Source organism: Heteronotia binoei, chromosome 5, assembly GCF_032191835.1.
Source record: "Heteronotia binoei isolate CCM8104 ecotype False Entrance Well chromosome 5, APGP_CSIRO_Hbin_v1, whole genome shotgun sequence".
NCBI classification, from domain to species: domain Eukaryota; kingdom Metazoa; phylum Chordata; class Lepidosauria; order Squamata; family Gekkonidae; genus Heteronotia; species Heteronotia binoei.
Genome location: NC_083227.1, coordinates 43,491,379 through 43,513,502, shown reverse-complemented (window position 1 = coordinate 43,513,502; position 22,124 = coordinate 43,491,379). Strand labels below are relative to the sequence as shown.

Sequence of the window (22,124 nt, the reverse complement as noted above, 5' to 3'; positions counted from 1 at the left end):
TCCCCATTCCCACGCCTGCCTGCCTGCCTTCCCTCCCTCGCACAACTGACATTCATGTCTTGCAGCTCTCAAACATTTGATGTTTATTCATTAAGCAAGTTTGGCCACCCCTGTATAACTATATTCTCACAGTTTGCATATTTGTTTTCTGTTCCCACTGTTTTCTGACATTTCAGCTCAACAGGTTCAAGCCTTACTTGTTATTCAGTTGCAACTTTAACAGTTGAGTCCAACTCTTTGCGACCCCATGGACAAAGTCATACCAGGCCCTCCTGTCTTCCACCATCCTCCAAAGTCCACTCAAATTCATATTAGTTACATCAGTAATGCTGTCCAGCCATCTCATCTTTTGCCATCCCCTTCTTCTTTTACCTTCTGTCTTTCCCAGCATCAGGGTCTTCTCCACTGAATGCTCCCTTCTCATTTGGTGGCCGGAGTATTTGAGCTTCAGCTTCAGCATCTGATCTTCCAGGGAACAGTCAGAGTTGATTTCCCTTAGGACTGATTGATTTAATCTTCTTGCAGTCCAAGGGACTCTCAAGAGTCTTCTCTAGCACCACATCTCAAAAACATTTATTCTTCTGCGCTCAGCCTTCCTTATGGTCCAACTCTCACAGCCATACATTACTATTGGGAATACCATTGCTTTGACTATACGGATTTTTTTTGGCAGGGGGATGTCTCTGCTTTTTATTATACTACCTAGGTTTGCCATAGCTGTCCTCCCAAGGAGCAAACATCTTTTAATTTTATGGCTACAGTCACCATCTGCAGTGATCATGGATCCCAGGAATGTGAAGTCTGTCACTACTTCCATGTCTTCCCCTTCTATGGGGCCAGATGCCATGATCTTAGTTTTTTGATGTTGTTTCAAGCCTACTTTTGTGCTCTCGTCTTTCACCCTCAACAAGAGGTTCTTTAGGTCCTCTTCACTTTCTGCCATTAGAATGATGTCATCTGCATATTTGAGGTTGTTGATGTTTTTCCTGGCAATCTTAATTCTGACTTGCGATTCATCCAGGCCGGCATTCCACATGATGTACTCTTCATGTAAATGAAATCAGCAGGATGACAATATATATCCTTGTCAAACTCCTTTACATATTCTAAACCAATCAGTTGTTCCATAAGAACATAAGAGAAGCCATGTTGGATCAGGTCAGTGGTCCATCCAGTCCAACACTCTGTGTCACACAACAAACAAACAAAAAACCCCCAAGTGCCATCAGGAGGTTCACAAGTGGGACTAGGAGCCCTTCCACTTTGCCCCCCCCCCCCCAAGCACCAAGAATACAGAGCATCACTGCTCCAGACAGAGAGTTCCAACAATACGCTAATAGCGACTGATGGACCTCTGCTCCATATCCCCTCTTGAAGCTGGCTATGCTTGTATCTGCCACCATCTCCTGTGACAGTGAATTCCACATGTTAATCACCCTTTGGGTGTAGAAGTACTTCCTTTTATCAGTTCTAACCCGACTGCTCAGCAATTTTATTGAATGCCCACAAGTTCTTGTATTGTGAGAAAGGGAGAAAAGTACTTCTTTCTCTACTTTCTCCATCCCATGCATAATCTTGTAAACCTCTATCATGTCACCCCGCAGTCGACGCTTCTCCAAGCTAGAGTCCCAAGCATTTTAACCTTTCTTCACAGGGCAAGTATTCCAAACCTTTAATCATTCTAGTTGCCCTTTTCTGGACTTTTTCCAATGCTATAATATCCTTTTTGAGGTGCGGTGACCAGAATTGTACACAGTATTCCAAATGAGACCGCACCATCGATTTATACAGGGGCATTATGATTTGTTTTCAATTCCCTTCCTAATAATTCCCAGCATGGCGTTGGTCTTTTTTATTCCAATCGCACACTGTCTTGACATTTTCAGTGGATTATCTACCACAACCCCAAGATCTCTCTCTTGGTCAGTCTCTGCCAGTTCACACCCCATCAACACTCCATATCCTGTTCTGACAGTTGCTTCTTGATCCTTCTTCGCAGCCACAAAAGACAGACACTGCTTTTATATTTTATTTTTTAAATTAGATTTTCAGGGTGCTGGATTCAGTGGTCTTTACTAGATTTTGTTTTTACATAGAATAATGAAATGTCCAGAACCCTTGGCCGATTGTTTAAAGAAATATTAGTGATGGTGTAATTGCAACTGTTCTAGATATAGCTCTTAAAGCATGTCCTACTTCCAAGTTGTTTCATATGAGAGCCTCCCAAATATGTTGATTGGTTGGAAGAAGAAACATATTACTGGGAATATTGGAGACTATATTATGTCAGAGGGGAAAAAACCCACATACTTTTAAATCACCTATGTAAAATTTTCCTTTGCTGAGTTTATAATGATGAATGGTGAAAGAGCCTTTACTTCCAAGCATGCAGAATGACATTTTATCCACTGAACATTTATCTGGATTGTCAGACATTTAATACTGTTCTATTGTGGGATTTGAACAGTTTCAGCAGTGATAAATAGGCAAAAAAAATACTTGGCTGTCATATTATATACATTTACTTTTATTAGTTACAGGTTCTCAGGGTTCATTTCTGTCTGCTTTCTTGTTTCAGATCTCATAAATCATCCAGCTGGACCAGTGCTGCTACCGATTACAACAGTATGAGTGATTCTCAGTTCCTTTTTGGTTCACAGTTCTGCCCAGAGAATTCACAGTCCACATCAACCCCACTTGAATTTAGACCATGCAAAAGCTCACAGCAAAATTCTCAGGATGTGAGTTATATGTAGAGTATGCTATCATCTGTGCAAAGCTAAGCAGGTCTACTCAGAAGCAAGTCCCATTGAGTTCAGTGGCACTTACTCTCTAATGTACTTAGGATTGCAGTTCATATTGCCTTTTTGGAAAGTAATAACATTAAAATGTCAACTTAGGATTTATCGTGGGCCAGGATAAATTGGGAAGGAGTCTTCTATACCACACCATCAGGTCTGCTTTGGAAGGATCTTACTGGGGCATGGGTCTGTTTTCCAAAACAGAGTCTGTGAGTGAAGGATGTTCAGCCTTACTCCTTCTTCTACTTGATCTCTCTGAGTTATGGTACTTTATGGATTTTTCTTCCAGCTCAGCTGTATTACTGGAAGTGAGCCAGACTCAAAGAAAAAATATGCCTGGATTACTCCTTCCCATTGCATTTAGCAGGAACTGTAATAAGCATGTCTAATATAAATTATCAGTATTGTATTTTCTTACATTACATTATTCTCATGCATAAAATAGGTTGGTGAAAATTCCTCTTCCTGCCCCTTCCCCCTTCATTGTTAGTAAATAATGAGCTGGATCCACAGGGGCATTTCCATGGGTGGAAGGATTTCCATCTGTGGAGCAAAACTTTCTTACCTTCCACTGCAGCCCAGAATGTCCTCATACTGTTCCTGGGGTCCCCTCCCTGCTCAGGATCAGCACAGTAGGTGCCATTTCAGACTGCAAAAGGTTGCTGGGTTTTGCCCTGTATTGATGGATGTCTTCCGCAAGCAACCACGTGCAAACTGTGTGTGCTGTGCATTTATCCTAAAGCAACATCTTGAAAAAATAATGCAAATTTTGTTCCAAGAAACACCAAATTATTAAAGCCAGATTATGCAAATCAAGTAAATTTGCACTTGTTTGTTTATGTTACAGCTAGCCTTGGTGTAACCATTGGTGAGGGACAAAAAACTGAACCAGAAGCCTTGCTTGTTAGACTGCCTTACTCAGGACCACTTCTGGCTTCTGTGAATTCAGGCACTGACCACTAGTTTCAAGTTTTTCTCCATAGCCAACAAGGGTTAGAAATATGAGGATTTTTTAAAATGAAGCTGAGACTGGGTGACAGATACTGAATCAGGGTTTCCAGCTCTGGGTTGAAAAACTCCTGGAGATTTTGAGGGTGGAGCCCGGAGAGGGTGGGGACCTCAGCAGGATATAATGCCATTCAGCCCATCCTCCAAAGCAGCTACTTTCTGAAGGGGAAATGATCCTGGTCATATAGGACCTGAGAGATCTCCAGGTGCCTGGAGGCTGGCAGCTCTATCATGTTTACAGTGCAGTTATAGATAAGTGGAACATGCATAGCTCTGAGAATAAGCAAAGTGAGCAACATTTGTCCATGGAAGAGAAGCATGTGTGAGCAGCAACTGTGTGTATATTACAATTTATATATTTCCCCCTGTTTACAGGCATAGCTATTGAATTTGCTGGATGGTTGTGGTGCTTGTTTCCATGCTTAGAGTGGCCTTTGTTTCACTTGTGAATGTGCTTTGGTTGTTATTTATGTGAAAACATTGCAATCTTTCATTTTGTGGCAAGAACTGTGTTTTCATTCATTAAGTCTATGGAGAGAAGGGGGGAAAAGCTTTTTGCAAAATGAGCTATGCTGGAGATTACTCTGATTAACTTCCATAAATATAGTATTTATCTGTTCCATTGCTGTGGACTCTGCTGTGGCAGATTTTCCCCGGGCTTTGGAAGAAGACAACCCAACCCACATTCCCCGTTTATTGATTTTAATAATGCTTTCTCTAGTGATTTCAGTAATGCTACTGCCATCTGCAATGAAGTAGTCATTTTCACTGAATTCCTGCTTCTTACTTCACTACCGCACACCCTTAAAGACCACCCTCCAAAATCCTGATGTTTGAGATGAGATAGTGCTGTGAGGTTCCTTCTATATTCTTTCTGCTCTGTTTGCATTTTTGTAAATGGTTTCCCCACATCTGCCACTTCAAACAGAGAAGATAAATTTCACTTTTTTTTAGATGAAAGAAGGCAATTTAACTGGATTTGCATTCTGCTTAAATGTAAAGATCAAGGGAATGAGGTTTCCATTTTATTCAACATCAGTTCCTATAATGAGAATCAGGAATTTTTCTGCTTGAATAGCAAACAAAAAAAGTTGACAGTAAAAACAGCCATGGTAAACATTCCCCAATGTCAGCTCCAGGCATCAAGAATAAATACATCTACAAACCTGGAAAGTCCATATATTCTACAACAATCAACCTCCTGTCTCACCTTAACAGCAGTAACATCCATCACCACTAACAGGATGTCACTCTTTCACACTGCAGGCACAACAATAACATTAGCAGTTCCATCCTCTGTAGAGTTACCCTCTTCTCAGCCTATCACCTTCAACAGACTTTGTTGTTCAGTTGCACAGTCGAGTCCGACTCTTTGCGACCCCATGGTTTAGAATAGGAAAACAAGTTCGACAAGGATGTATATTGTCATCCTGCTTATTTAATTTATATGCAGAGTACATCATGCGGAATGCTAGTCTGGATGAAGCACCAGCCGGAATTAAGATTGCCAGGAAAAACATCAACAACTTCAGATATGCAGATGACACTACTCTAATGGCAGAAAGTGAGGAGGACCTAAAGAACCTCTTGTTGAGGGTGAAAGAGGAGAACATAAAAGTAGGCTTGAAACTCAACATCAAAAAAACTAAGATCATGGCAATTAAAAGATGTTTGCTGCTTGGGAGGACAGCTATGGCAAACCTGGCCGGTATAGTAAAAAGTAGAGACATCACCCTGCCAACAAAAGTCCATACAGTCAAAGTGATGGTATTCCCAGTAGTAATGTATGGCTATGAAAGCTGGACCATAAGGAAGGCCGAGCGCAGAAGAATAGATGCTTTTGAGATGTGGGGCTGGAGAAGACTCTTGAGAGTCCCTTGGACTGCAAGAAGATCATATCAGTCAGTTCTAAGGGAAATCAACCCAGACTGTTCACTGGAAGGTCAGATGCTGAAGCTAAAGCTCAAATACTGTGGCCACCAAATGAGAAGGGAGCACTCCCTGGAGAAGATCCTGATGCTAGGAAAGACAGAAGGCAAAAGAAGAAGGGGATGGCAAAAGATGAGATGGCTGGACAGTGTTACTAATGTAACAAACACGAATTTGAGCAGACTTCAGAGGATGGTGGAAGACAGAAGAGCCTGGCGTGACTTTGTCGGGTGCAATTCTGTTTGGTATTACACTGCAAGTCGCTTTTCTCGCAACTATCAAGACATGAGAAGTTCTTTACAGATATTGCTTATGATCTTTGAATTGTTCCCCCAATACATTGATATTTGTTCTGAAAAAAATATCAAAAGATAACACGAGAATGGCCATTTAATACTGGCTGACCAGACACATCAGGAGTGAAACAGGCAATTGTATGACTCTTCCTGTGTTAAGTATTTGTGTTTTTTGTATTTACTTCTATTCTACCTTCCTATGCAAGATGAACTGAAGGTGGTTTACAGGAAGAGATGTCAAACAATAAAGCAGCTACAGGAATACATGCACGACAGAACAATGGGCAGAGATAAAAATAGAGCAGCAAAGGTACTGGTAAAAGGAACAAGTAGCCTTGAGTCTGCAAAAGGAAGACTATAAAAGCATTAAAACAAACAAATAAAGATGACTCTAATTCCATACTGCTAGAAGATTTTAAAAGTGCATGAAAACATACACAGCATGATCTTTAAATACTAAAAGCATTAAGCACCAAAAGGACTGATCACAGTAAGGAAGGTACTTGGCGGGTCTGCTTTGGCAATGAGTGGCAATACTTCAGAGAAGGTCCTTTCTTCAGTGATTGTCCTAATTTTAGCAGGCAGGACACAGAGATATACAGAGAAGAGCCTCAAATCAGCTGCCAAGCTAAGTCATATAGGAGAAGACAGTCTTTCAGGTATCCTTTTACCCAGAATATTTGAGGTCACCTTGAATTGATGATCTGGTGTGCCTAGAAACACATTGGGATATTGTGAATACCTTTAAACCATTAGTGGTATAATAAGTTAATTGCACCAGACCACAGTTATTAACCTAGCTACCATATTCAGAACAACTTGGAGCTTCTAAAAACTCTTGGTAGCTTGAATTTTTAGGGTCGCCAGGTCTGACTCAAGAAATATCTGGGGTCTTTTAGGGGTGGATCCAGGAACAAGGGTGTGACAAGCATGCTAGAACTCTGAAGGGAGTTTTGGCAATCACATTTAAAGGGACTGCATGCCTTTTAAATGCCTTCCCTCCATTTGGAATAAGGAAGGATAGGGGCACCTTCTTTTGGTCCTCATAGAATTGGACCCCTTGATCCAATCTTTTTGAAATTTGGGGGTGTTTTGAGAAGCACTGGATGCTATGCTGAAAATTTGGTACTTCTAACCTAAAAAAAAAGCCAAAGCCCCAAATACCTGCAGATCAATTCTCCATTATACCCTATGGAAATTGGTCTCCATAGGGATAATGGAGTGCCCAGCAGACATTTCTCCCCCACCCCGCTTTCTGATGACCCCGAAATGGGAGAAGGACATCCAAACCAGGGGATCCCCTGCCCCCAACTGGGGATTGGCAATCCTACCTGATCTATAATGCATCCCAGTAGTCTCTATAGTTAGCTGTGGCAAGATCACTACTTCCCCCATAGTGTTAAAACATCTAAAACACTGAAAGGAGACTCAGTGTTCCAATACACATTCATTATCCTTTAATCTTATTCCATTTTTCTAGCAATCCTGTATGCTTATCCTGCCCTTCCTCAGAGCAGCATACATTGTTCTCCCTTTCTCACAACAAACCTGTAGCATGGTTTGGCAGAGAGAGAGAAAGAGAGAGAGGGGGGGGGGAGAGAGAAAGTGGTTCAAGATGTCACAGCAAATGAAAGTCTGAATACTTTAGGGTCCTTTTAAAACAATAAAACTTTGCTCTAGATGGAAAAAAAATTACAGAGTGGAGATTTAAACCAAGGTTTCTCAAATACTAGTACAGCACTCTAATTCCTACACCAAACCAGCTCCCTTGGACACACATTGACCATCTCCCTTGGGAGCCTAGTCTTAAGAAATTGATTTGGCTATAGCAGCACAGACTTACCCTATGTCCAACTAGCAGAGTGGAGCCATCTGGCTTTGCCCTCTGCCTCAGGGACTTTCATTCTAAGCTGTGCATAAGAAGACACTAACTTTTTCCTATCTGTTAGAATACCATGCTGCAGCACCATCCATATATATGAACATATGAAGCTGCCTTATACTGAATCAGACCCTGGGTCCATCAAAGTCAGTATTGTCTACTCAGACTGGCAGTGGCTCTCCAGGGTCTCAATCTGAGGTTTTTCACGCCTATTTGCCTGGACCCTTTTTAGTTGGAGATGCCGGGGATTGAACCTGGAACCTTCTGCTTACCAAGCAGGTGCTCTTCCACTGAGCCACTGTCCCAGTCCTAAATCCATCCTAAATCTCTCCCTGACTGTGCATAAGAAGACACTAACTTTTTCCTATCTGTTAGAATACCATGCTGCAGCACCATCCATATATATGAACATATGAAGCTGCCTTATACTGAATCAGACCCTGGGTCCATCAAAGTCAGTATTGTCTACTCAGACTGGCAGTGGCTCTCCAGGGTCTCAATCTGAGGTTTTTCACGCCTATTTGCCTGGACCCTTTTTAGTTGGAGATGCCGGGGATTGAACCTGGAACCTTCTGCTTACCAAGCAGGTGCTCTTCCATTGAGCCACTGTCCCAGTCCTAAATCCATCCTAAATCTCTCCCTGACACAAATGTCCCTGCCTGGAACTACAACCATCACTATGAATTTGTACCAGAAAAGTGGGGGCAGTGGCTGCTATTATGCTGGTGGTGGGTCTAGGTTCTGGGCTGACTATTAGTGGGCAGACAGAGAAGTCCATCCTACCATGTATACCATGAGAGGGAGATATGTGCCAGTCTCTCAATAGGTGCAATTTTGTATTAAGGGGACACTGTGCATGGGGGCTCTTTAGAAAACGAGACCCTTTAGAAACACACAAAATGGTGACTGTTGTGTCCGGCTTTTGTGTGCACATGCACTTTTGCAGTGCCTCAATGGAGGCAGGGACCGAACTTGGGACTATGCGAACAATGGGAGCAGGATTCTCATTCCTGCGCTTTCCTGACCAATCGCAGGTTCACCGGTTGGTTCAAACTGGCCTATTGTGTGCCAGCATGGGAACCCGAGGTGTATATAGTTGGCCCCATTGGCTCTTAGTTTCTCAGTTCAGTTTGTGCCTAATATGCTGTAATCGCTAATAAAGAACTGTGATCATCATACATGAGCCTCCTCGTGTATCGAACCCAGCATTTAACAGTGACCATGCATATCAAGAGGCTCATGTGTAGCATGCTGTCTTGGTACACAAGGTGAGAGTGCCAAAATCATAATGACTGAAAAGTGCTCTTCATGTTCAGGTATTCCTAGAAGTGTTAACATCAAAGGTTTTATATAAATACCTCTCCTTCACTTCTCTGATATCACACACTATTCTAATGCTGCCACTATTCTAAGCACAGGTCACACTTTCATCACTGTTACCAAAACAACAATTACACACCTGAAAATATAAGCAAAACTTATTGCTAAACCACCATTCTCTTTGTCCTTTATTTTTTCTACACAGAGTACCCTGGCTTGCATCGCTATAAATCAAAAGAATGACCTACTTATCAGCCGCTACAGTCATAGACAAGTTGCCACCTAATGAAATCAATCCTTCATGGTTTCCATGACAATATTCTGTATTATAAATGGAAAATATCATAGTTCTAATTTAAAATCAGTAATTTAAATAAAGCTATTATTGCTATATGAATGCACTGATGGATAGTTTGGATAAAAATTGATTCTGTCATGTTCACAGTGTATTCTGGATGGGATTATACTTCTCTTTAAGGAACAGATTTGTAGTGCAAAATTTATGTGCAAAATTGAATTCCTTGACTCATGTGTGGCCTGTAGTGGCTTTGACCAGGTGGAGGGTCCATGGCTCAGCCTCTTTGCCTGACACCATGGACAGCTGCTCCCACTCAGAGATGATAATCTTTAGCTAAATGTATAACAGTTACAAAGGGGTAGCCACGTTAGTCTGCTGTAGCAAAGTAAAACAAAAGTTCAGTGGCACCCTAAAGACTAACAATATTGATTTCAATATGAAGTGAGCTGTAACAAACAAACTCCTATAGAAATACGTGTTGTTAGTCTTTAAAGTGCCAGTGGACTTTTGTTCAAAATTTATAAGGCAGCTTCATATATAACAGCTAAAACTGGTTTGGTAAACCTGTTCCCCCTGCTAGAAGACAGGAACTGACCTCTGTGATACACAGTCTTGATCATCTCCAGATTGGATCACTGTATTTGATTACATACAGTATGTCTTTAAAATGTATTCAGAGACTTCAGCAAGTCCAAAATGTGGTGACCATACTGCTGTGCTTAGAGCTTTGTGTTGATTATTGCTAAGGCTTTGATTCTGTTAGATCCAGATGGGCAGTCAAGTGTTGGTCTGTAGCAATAGAACAAAGTTAGTGTCCAGTGGTACCTCTAAGACCAACAAAGTTTTATTCAAGGTATGAGCTTTCATGTGCACACAGGGCTTTTTTTGGAGCAAGAATGCATAGGAATGCAGCTCCAGCTAGCTTGGTGTCAGAGGGAGTGACCTAATATGCAAAGTCCTGCTGGGCTTTTTCTACCATGTGTCAAGCAATGGTGACATCAGGGTGTGTGGCCTAATATGCAAATGAGTTCCGGCTGGGCTTTTTCTACAAAAAAGCCGTGTGCACACACACACACACATTTCCATTTCAATGTATCTGAGGAAGTGTGTGTGCACATGAAAGGTTATACCTTGAATAAAACTTAGTTGGTCTTAAAGGTGCCACTGGACTCTAGCTTGGATCCTATGAATGTCTTCTGCATATGCTTTGCTCTGGCTACAACACAACACATTTTGTCTTCTGCTAGTATATCCATTTGCACAAGGTCAGTGGTTTTCAATGAGCAGTTCCACAAATGGAAGTTCTAGTGGCAGAGGAAACAAGCTGCACTATGGCTGAAGTGAAGGAACATGGACAGAATGTGTCCATAGGATCTACACCATTGTTTCTGGGCTTCATTCAAGTGTTGCTATAAATCTTTTTCTTTTTTAGTAGAACACTTTTAAAAAATCCCATATTTCTTACTGAAAATAATGACTCAAAGTAGTTTTCAAAGCCAGCCAAATACATCAATACCAAAAGCTTCACAAAGTTAAAACAGCAGCAGGAGCAGCTTCTATATCTTGCACAGGCATTATCTGCCACCCAGTTTAATTCCAACCAAACATCTGCCTGAAAAGGGCAGCCTTACACTGCCTGTAGAACAAGGAGGATCTCTCCCCATTTCTTCCAGCAAGCTCTTTCAGAATGTCACAGCTGTTGGAAAGGAGTGAGCCCAGGTAGCTCTGTTTGGAAGAAACTCTAGGGGCGTTTTCACACTCACGTTCAGCCGGCGCGACCCCCCTCTTCACCGCGCAGGATCTGCGCGGATTTCGCACTAAATGCTGCGGAGCAGCCGGAAGAGCCGGAAACTCCCGTCGCAAAAGCCGCACAAACGGAAACTGCTTTTTGGCGATTTACGTTTGAGCGGCTTTTGCGACGGGAGTTTCCGGCGCAAAAGGCTGCTCCACGGCATTTAGTGCGAAATCCGCGCAGATCCTGCGCGGTGAAGAGGGGGGTCGCGCCGGCTGAAGGTGAGTGCGAAAACGCCCCAGGAGTCAGACTACACATTACTACTTTTAGGCTGCGATCACACACACACTAAATAATGCACTTTCAATCTGCTTTCAGTGCACTTGCCAACTGGATTTTACTGTGTGAACTGGCAAAATCCAGTTGGGTAGTGCACTGAAAATGGATTGAAAGTGCATTATTTAGTGTGTGTGATCGCAGCCTTAATGTGTCATTTCTGGATTCTTTTTAAGGGCAGCCTCATACAGAGTGCATTGCAGTAATTCTTGGAAGTTGCAGGTGTATGTTATCAGTGGCTATTTTAGTGCAAATCTAGGCCTAAAAAGTGGTTTCAGGGTACCTGAAGGAGTTTTCCTTCCTCCTTGGCCACAGATCCTTTGTGAAGGCCCTTCTTTGAGGGCACCATTACCTTCAGAGAAAAGGTTTATGGTTGTGAGGAACAGAGCCTTTTCTGCAGTGGCTCACACTTTATTGAACATTTTGACTAGAGAGGCTAATTTATAATGACATTCAGCTGAATGGACTGTTGCTGCTGCTCTGATGAGGTATTGCTATATATAGTACGGTTGCCAACCCTAGGTTGGAAAATTGCTGGAGATTTTGGGAGTGGAGCCCGAGGAGGGCAGATCTTGGGGAGGAGAGGGGTCTCAATGGGATATAATGCCATAGAGTCCACCATACAAAGAACCCATTTTCTGGGGCTATGAGGGCATGTGAGGTTAACCGGTCTATTTGGGGCTGTCCATTTTCTCTGTAGTGTAGTCTAGAGATCAGTTGTAATTTTGGGATATCTTCAACCTCCACCTGGAAGCTGGCAACCTTGGTTTATCATGTATTATTATTTTTTAAAAACCTGCTATTTTAGTGGATTGTGTATATTTCATCTTGCTTTATGTTAAATGTCTCGAGAGCCATGAATATTAAAAATGTTAAAACTAGTAATATTTTAAAAGAATAAATAAATGGTACAAAGGAAAAGAACAAACACTTGTTGATAATTCTGGGTGTTCTAGTTTGGGTGTCATATTGGAACTAATCCTGAGCAAGTCTACGCAGAAGTACAGTCTTATTCCATGGGGCTTAAGTGTCTTTAGAACTGCAGCATTTATTTGTATGTTCAGTACAACTGCATTTTGTTTGTAAACAGAGTGAGCCAAGTATTTTTGCCAAATACCAGTCTAAACCACAGCTCTTCAGTGAGGATGAAAAGGAAAGAGGTTCGCTTAATTTTCCTGCTGGAAGATTCAAAAGTGCCTTGGAGCAATTTGAAGATAAAAAGAAAAAGATCAAGGAAAAGCATGATAGGTATGTAAGCATCTTCTGCAAGCTGTGAAGGTAGTTGATTCCTCCTTGTAGAAAATAGCAAAGTTATATAACTCCTACTACAAGGAATTTTTGTTTAGAGATGATTTCAATTTGCATAAGAAGCAAGCTGGAGAATGTCTGACAAAGTTTTTGCCATACACTTAAACACAGAAAAAGTAGCCATTCTGAGCCCCAGTCATGAGCTAAGCAAAATCAGATGACTGACTGCAGAACTCCTGTACCTGCATTGCAGTCCCATCTTGGAATCACTGCAATTTTTATACTGATTGCTTGTACAGCTCTGTCATCTGTATCAGCTCTACTCCTGGCTTTGGCAAGTGGCTGCATGAGGATGTGTGGAGTTAACTGGTATTTGGGGCTGTACAGAAAAATCACCATCATGTTCTGAATTTGTAAAATCTAAATAAGAACCAGTATGATGTAGTGATTAGAGTCTTAGACTAGGATCTGGGAGAGCCTCGTTCAAATCTCTACTCTGCCATAGTTCAACTCTCTACTCTGGGTGACCTTAAATCAGTCACACACTCCCAGCCTAACCTGACAGGGTAGTTGTGAGGATAAAATAGAGTAGAGGAGAATGTCCCACTCAGGACAAAAGCAGGGAAATTAAGTGTGTGTGTTAAGGTTGCCAATCCCCTTCTGGGGGCAGGGGACCCCATGGTTTGGAGGCCCTCTGCCTGCTTCAGGGTTATCAGAAAACAGGAAGGGGAAGGAAATGTCTGCTGATCACTCCATTATACTCTGGGGGGGCTGTTTTTTGAGATAGTTGCACCAAAGTTTCAGCATAGCATCTGGTGCATCTCCTCAGAAAAATCTCTAAGTTTCAAAAGGATTGGACCAGGGGGTCCAATTCTATGAGCCCCCAAAGAAGGTGCCGCATCCTTCATTATTTCCACTGAGGTGGAAGCATTTAAAAGGAGCACATATCCAAGTGGGCAGCCGTGTTGGTCTGAAGCAGTAGAACAAAGTAGGAGTCATGTAGCACCTTTAAGACCAACAAAGTACTATTCAGAAAAGCTTACATTCTGAATAAAACTTTGTTGGTCTTAAAGATGCCACTTGACTCCTACTTTGTTCTAAAAGGAGCATAGTTTATCTGATGACCAGAACTTCTCTCGGAGTTCAGTTATGCCTGTCACAACTTTGCTCCAGGCTGCACCCCCAAAGTCCCCAGGTATTTCCTGAACCAGATCTGGCAATGCTAGTGTGTATATATATATATATATTTTAAAAACTAGCACTGATTTCTGAATTATTTAGGAACTTGTGGGCAAATATTTTCTCAGACTCAGAATTCTGCAAGACTTACTCTAAATGTTACAATGTTACAACATTGCAGTATTGGATTGTCTTATCAAAAATTGGCAAATGGCAATGTCTTACTCACCACTATGTTACAGATACTAGAGTTGCTCCATTCTTTGTTTCAGAAAAAAAATATGCTGCTGCTGTGAAGAGAGCTTTGGATGAAATTCTTATCCCTGATTGTGTGTGCGTATGTTTACACACACAGTTATTGAGAAATATATATAAATAATATTTCTCAATGTTGCATTGATACAATGAACTGTCCTGTGAGGACAGCCTGAAGGAAATGTCAGTGTGAGAGTTTCCTGTATTCCTTATTGGATACAACACTAAACTGAATACATAGGAAGCTTGTACCTGAGGGAGAATATAGCCATTCTAAGGGAGGGGGGAGGTAGCTGTAGATATGTGTTTAGTAGTAATTCATAATAGAGCCCAGCTTTGCAAACACAAATAACAAAACACTGAGGAAAAAAGATGAAGAGCTGAGCAAGCTGGCACCTGCATGAGGGGACAAGTGCTTCTTCTATATTAACTAAAGAGAAACCAAGAGCGTAGCTTTTTCAGGAACTGAAGCCTGAGGTGGTAATTCTGGAGCAATTTGCAGTTACTAGCTCCACTCTAGCAATTAAATCTACTCAACTGCAGTTAATACCATACTAAAACTAAATTCAAAGTGGTAACACTAGTGTGAAGTAAAAGGTGAAGGTAGTTCCCTGTGCAAGCATCCAGTCATTACCAACTCAAGGGGTGATGTCACATCCCAGTGTTTTCTTGGCAGACTTTTACGAGGTGATTTGCCATTGCCTTCCACACTCATCTACACTTTACCCCCAGCAAGCTGGTACTCATTTTACTGACCATGGCTGAGTCAGCCTTGAGCCAGCTACTTGAACCCAGCTTCTGGCAGGATCAAACTCAGGTCATGTAAGAAGGGCTAAAGTGCAGATTTAGCTAAGCTGTAGAAAACCTTTGAGCTGTAATCCTGAACACAGTCTTATGCTGAGTCAGATCCTTGGTCAGTATTGTTTACTATTCTTGGCAGTGGCTTTCTAGGGTCTCAGGCAGAGGTCTTTCACATTACCCATTGCCTTATTCTTTTATCTGGACATGGTTGGAGATTGATTCTGGGACCTTCTGTATGCAAAGAAGATGCTCTGCTAGGGAACACTGGGAATTTCCAGCTGAAAGATTCTCAGGCACAAAGGAACCAATTTGGATCAAGGATCATGGTGTGTGAAATGGCAGTGGAGAGTTGTTGTTTGTTCTCTGGGGAAACTCACATGAACTCATGGCCTATACATATACTGGTGACAGCCTTCAGACATAGGGCTGAAACTGTTATCTTGATCAACAAAAATGTTCTGTGACTTTTTTACACTTGAGGGAAAGGGCCCATTTCTCAAATGTTGAATCAATATTCTCTGGTGCTGAGAACATGCCTCTAGAGGTTGGTTCTGGACTGGTAGTGGGAGATTCTGCAATTGTTTTATTAGCTCATTAGAAATGGAATGGAGAGATTGGTTTGTAATGAACATTTTGACCTCATGGATGTTGGAAATATGTATCTGTTCTGTATGTCCTTTGCAATGTTCTAAAGTTCCAGTAGTTATAGGGTTAACACTGTGCCTGATTCCCTATTGTCTGCATGACCTGGGAAGAGGATACTGACTGCTGTCAATCAAAGTCTAGAAGCGGTAAAACCTGTTTTGTTTGTTTGGTCATTTAGTCAGGTGACTTCCTCTGTTCAGGCAGAGAGTTCAAGAAGGAGGAAGTCACCTCCATTAAGCACATGATCTAGTGTGAGGATGTAGTTCTATAGTGTTTGTTATTTTCATCTCCCAGTACCCGTTCCCTGTAGAAATAAATATGTTTTTGATTTTTCATGTTAAATGCCTCTCAATGATTATTTAATCCAGTGATCCATCACACTGTTTGAGATAAAGAAATATAATTTCAAACAGAATTCCCTAACAATGGAGTCTTACCTGCCTTGTGCAGATAACAATGAAATGTATACATAGGTAAATCGAGGAGTCGGTGGTTATGGCACCTGTTGGCAGCAGTGAGAAATGTAGTCAAAAGGCACTGGAATTTAGGGTACCCAGTAAGAAGTCCTACCTCCTCTCTTTTGTTCCAGATATTATTGTTGTTGGCAGATTTCCCTCAGATGCTTGTCTTGTAGCAGTAACTTGAGTAGCTCCTCAAATTCTGTTCTGTTTCCCATTGCATTGCTTTTCCTGCTGAGGTACAAAGCACTTCAGATGTGTTGGGTATGCAGAGCTATGAGCAATGTCTGCATCGAAGCATTGGCAGCATAGTAAAACTCAAAGCCTTCTCCTGGGAGGCTGGTGTCACCTATGGCTTCTGTTCCTCCTAGCCATTAGTCTGTAGAGAAAAGACCAGCTGATGTAACCAGAATTGCATTCACCTATGAACACATGGAACTGCCTTATACTGAGCCTATCAAGGTCGATATTATCTACTCTGACTGGCAGCATCTCTCTGCAGTCTCAAGTAGAGGCCTTTAAATATGACCTATTACCTGTTTTTTTTTTAAACTGGAGATAGCAGGAATTGAGCCTAGGACCTTCTAAATACAAAGCAGATATACTATTGCTAAACCACAGCCTGTCCCCAAGTACGTTCTGTGTTCCTGGCTTTTTCAGTGGCAGAATGGTTGTGCAGGCAAGGAACTCCCCCCCCCCCCCTCTGTGAACAGTGCTACTCATGCACCATTGTTCTAGTCTTGTATGCAGGCTAGCCAGGATCAGTCTGAGGATCAGGAGGACCATTTCCCCCCCAGAGGAAATAAACAACTTTATTAAAAGCTTTGTCAGTTGAAAAAAAGTGGTACATTGAAAATTATAACATAGTTTCCCTCCACCCACCCCTGTCCCCTTCCATGTTTTACATAGCTTTCAAACTGACTCAGCTACAGGTGAAGTCAGTAAACAGTGTAGAGACCCATGGTGTTTGAGGACCATTGACCGTTTGCTTGTGAGGACTGAATTCTGTGCCTCAATTCCTTACCAAAAAATCATGCAGACATGTCCTAAAATGATAAGCAGGGAGTGAATGACTATAAATTCCAGGTTGTTGTCAGTCCTTGTCAAGCACTGTTCACATACTGAAATGCACTAATCTGAACAGGGAATTGGGTACATAGTAGGTCAAGCAGGGAATTGGGTAAATAGTTGTCCCCTCCAGGGAGAAAAGAGAGTGTGTTATTTGCCCAAGCCTGATTGTTCTGTGGGAAGAGTATTGATGGTGTTGTAGAAAAGGCATTAACTTTCCACCTGCTGTTTATCAGGTGATACTGTTCTCGTCAAGTTTCCCATGAAAACCATTTAATAAAAAAAAAAAAATGAAGAAATGCATTATGGCTGATCAAAGATATTGCTACACGAGGTAAAAGTATGTTTTAATTGGAAGTTCTTTGTAATCCTGCTCCCAGATGGCCTTAGGCTTGAGGCATTTGCATGATCCCACTCTGCACATGCTCCAACCCAAAGCCTGGGTGCAAGGAAGGATGGGAAATGGAGTCCTTCCCATTCCCCAAATATTGTGGCTTTAAGTCTATCTTTTACCGAGTGAAGGGAGGGCTTAAAAGCCCAAGGATGGTATGAAGGGGGGGAGAGCAGGATGGTGCATGAAAACAGGTTTTTCCAAACTCCAGATACCCTAGTAGTTTTGGAATGATTGTGTTGATACTCCAGGGACAGAATTAAAGCCCCAACATCCAACAAGCAATCCATCACTACAGGGTCCGGAGTTGGCACCTGGGCAGAAACTGTCCTGACCCCTTGAGCTGCCCAGTAATCTGGCAGTCAACTCAAGGCCTTCCCCAGTGATTCATGATCCTGAAGTATTAGAGGGATCTGGAGAGAGGAGGAAGTTGCACCCAACAGCACCAAAAGGGGACCTGGCAGAAGTCTGTTCTGGCTCATAGAGCCATCTGGATATGCAGCCCTTGCCTGCATAACTGCAGAAGGGAACCAGATTGGATACGAGGAACCGAACCAGGAAGCTTAAAGCAGCTACCTTTTTTGGATGGTCCTCGTCCCCAACTAGCTTTCAGGTCAAAGCAAGGGTCACGTGGAAGTGGTATCTCTGCATAACAGGTTTTACAAGTTCATAGACTCAAGGTGAGTGTCTTCTCCTTGAAGCACTGCCTAAATATATGTTTGTTTTGAGTAAAACTGCAATTTGCCCCTCATTTCCAGCTCGCCTCGGTTTTGGCCCAACGCAAAGAAACGGGGGAAGCTACGAAAGAGAGTCCTTTCACCATATGTAGAGACAAGTGTATTTGTTTTCCTTCAAATCTGTTTTTCACCAAGAAAGTTTGGGCTGTAACAGCGGCCATGAGGGTTAAAAGAGGGCAGGCAATGACACTTGCCCTCCGTAGCACGGGGACTCCTACTAAATGTTCTGCCCTTCCAGGGTCTCAAAGGGCCAGAACAGACTCTCCCAAGATGCCAAACCGCAAAGGCATCAGGAGTTTGACTGGCATGTGGGACTTCCGGGGGAGGAAAACGTCGAGCTGAGCTGCTTCTCATAACGGGAGCAGGCTGGAACTTCTGTTCGGGGTAGTGGAAGGCAAATTAATGCCTACTGCCTATTCTCAGTCAGAGATTAGTCCAAGATTTGCACAGGAAACTTTGAGGAGATTTACCTTAGCTAAAAGGGAGTCCCGGGGGGGGGGGCTCCTTTGAGGCTTTGAGAGGTCTCCGGGAAGAGTTGCATTTTCATCATCTGCAGAAGTTTTCAGAGTCATTTATTGGACATAATCTCAACAGTATCCTAACCTTCTTGGACATTGCTAAACATCTAAAGCTTTGCAAGACCGGTGGGAACTTGGAAGAGAAGGTACAAATTACTATCTTTCATTCCGGAACTATTTACAGCTTAATGGAATAAATTTAAAAGGTAGGAAAGGGAAATCTAGAAAGTTTGGAAGAAGAGGGGAGGAAGAGGTGAAATTTGAACTTTATAAATATAAAAGAGTGTTAAAAAGTGCTAAAAAGTGGAAAGGAATTTATTGTTTAGTCTACTTGCGGTTTTGAAAAAAGAGCACCATCGTCACAGACCTGCAGCACATTCAAGCAAGATAGGAAGTATGTCAAGTATCGTGAGATCTCCTTACCAGTGTGAATGAGACTTTGTGGCAACAAAAGCAGGAAGTAGCTTAATTTATCATTGTTGGGAAGAATAGCTGTAATCAAAATGAATATCTTACCAAGAATAATGTATTTGTTTCAAACTATTCCTATTGTGAAGGATGGCAAACAATTTGATAAATGGCAAGGGAAAATCTCAGAACTTGTGTGGGCTGGGAAGAAACCAAGGATTAAAATGAAAATTTTGACAGATGCAAAAGAAAGAGGTGAGTTTCAACTGCTGAATTTAAAATTATATCAGGAAGCAGTTTGTTTAGTGTGGATGAAAGAATGGATAACGTTGTTAAACAAAAAACTTTTAGTGTTGGAAGGTCACGGAAATAAATTTGGCTGGCATGCGTATTTGTATTATGGAAAAAAGAAGATGGACGGTTTTTCCTCTCACCATTATATAAGAAATAATTTGCTAAATACATGGATTAAATATAAGAAATATGGAGATGAGAGAAGACCGTTATGGATAGTGCCAGCCGAAGTAATAAAAATAATGGCTGAGATAGGCGAAGAAAAGTGATTGTCATATAATCAATTATTAAAAATACAAAGTGGCAAAATAGAACTGAAAACTGCTGAAGAGTTGAATCATAAAAATGATTGGTTTCAAATGCAACAAATAAAGAGCTTGGTGGAGAATGATATTAAAACTGAAGGAATAAGGAAAGAGCAAACAGAATTGGAAAAAGTTCTGCTTGAAGACAACGATAAATTAATTTCAAAAGTATATAAATTACTTCTACAATGGTCTACAGAAGATGAAGTAGTGAAATCGCAAATGATTAAATGGGCAATTAATGTAAATAAAGAAATACAGATGGAAACTTTGGAATATTTGTGGAAGAAGAAGAAGATATTGGATTTCTATCCCGCCCTCCACTCCGAAGAGTCTCAGAGCGGCTCACAATCTCCTTTACCTTCCTCCCCCACAACAGACACCCTGTGAGGTGGGTGGGGCTGGAGAGGGCTCTCACAGCAGCTGCCCTTTCAAGGACAACCTCTGCCAGAGCTATGGCTGACCCAAGGCCATCTCAGCAGGTGCAAGTGGAGGAGTGGGGAATCAAACCCGGTTCTCCCAGATAAGAGTCCGCACACTTAACCACTACACCAAACTGGCTCTCCGAAGAGCCAGAACTCTATTTACCTTGAAACATGTCAAGATATTAAAGAAAACTTTTAAGATGATGTATAGATGGTATATAACTCCTAAAAAATTGGCAAAGATGAATAACAAGATGCCAGACAGATGTTGGAAATGTAAAAAGCATGAAGGTTCTTTCTACCATATGTGGTGGACTTGTGAAAAGCTAAAATGTTTTGGCAGATGATTCAGCAAGAGATTTCTAAGATTTTGGGATATGAGTTTAACAAAGTTGCAGAGACTTTTCTGTTGGGACTACAAATGAAAAAATTTCCAAAAGAAGATAGAACTTTAATCTGGTACTTGCTCTCAGCCGCTAGGACATTGTATGCACAGTTGTGGAAGCAAGAAAAAATACCAGAGAAATGGGATTGGATTATAAAAGTTATGACATGGAGTAAAATGGACCAATTAACAAGAATATTAAGAGACTATGATTTGGAAGTTTTTAAGACGGAATGGAAAAAGTTTAGAAGATATGTCGAAAAAGAGTGGAAAATAAAAGGACATTGGACAATCTTTGATAATGATTAAGTTTTAAAAAGAAGAGGAATATAAATTTTTGTTTTAATAGCTAAGGGTACCTTTAAATATTTGCATTTTAAGTAAATAACACCAGCGGGGATCAAGAAACGGGGGGAGGGGTGGGTAGAAAGTAATATATGGGGTAGATAAAAGAAGGGTTTTTTTTAAAGATGTAAGATATAGATTTATTACCATATGTTACCAATAAAATTGTTTTAAACTCAGGAGTTTGACTGGCACGCGAGCCCCTGAGGGGGAAGAATGGTTGAGTCCGCCACCACCAAGACAAGCCAGGCCATGGAAGGTTCTTACTTGTTAAAGTGATCAAGCGCTACTGTATGTGTCTCAACCCAACAATATTATTATTGTATATTGTATGTAAACAGTATTGATATGTTATGTTCTTGGGAAGATCCACACTCACAAAAGCCTTGAAATCCTGTTTCCCTGCAAAGAGAAAATATGCATAATCCCTCCTCCTCGAACCCTGGCGTGCATCCCCTCTCTCGTCGCCTTGTAAAGTGCTTCATCCACCAGTGGGAGGCAGCACTTGGCAAAGTGTGTGACGTGTCAGGTGGACTATTGCCATCTCCAGGGCGGGAGAAAGTAGCTAAAGTTGTGTTTTTAACCAAGTATGGCCCCATGCATATGTTTTAAGTCTATCTTAGCTTGAGGTAGTTGTGTTGGCCGAACTGGGGAGTCTGAATCTATGTAACCCGATGGAGCTCAGCACGAGGCCATCAAGGACAGAAGCGAGGGGCAAGCCCCTGCTCTTGCCTCCAGGTTCGGAGAAGACCACCTCCATACTGGGTGTTGCCGCCCGCAATGCCAGTAACCCTTCTAGTCCGACATATTGTTAGGTGTGGGTGGTCAGAGGGACCCAGGAGTATATGACCGCCACTAAACCACAAGGGACTCACTGAGAAATAATGCTCATTCGAACTGAGCCATCAACTGTTATTGTTATGTTTGTGTAAAGGTTGTCTGTAAACAAATGTACCATCATACATTGCACACAATCGGATCCATATGCATAAGCCCGCCCATGATCCGGATATACCCGAGTAGACATGAGGGATATCTGCACATGTACAATGAAGTGTAT

The 22,124-nt window shown here is 41.8% G+C and overlaps 1 protein-coding gene across 1 annotated transcript in view; it reads left to right on the top strand.

Annotated features, from left to right (window-relative positions):
• IHO1 (interactor of HORMAD1 1) overlaps window positions 1-22,124 on the top strand; it is a 58,000-nt gene that overhangs the window by 5,025 nt on the left and 30,851 nt on the right. Inside the window, exons 2-3 of the mRNA XM_060238262.1 lie at window positions 2,579-2,741; window positions 12,693-12,850. Of these exons, the coding sequence (XP_060094245.1) occupies window positions 2,579-2,741; window positions 12,693-12,850 (321 nt within the window). The remainder of the gene's footprint in view (window positions 1-2,578; window positions 2,742-12,692; window positions 12,851-22,124) is intronic.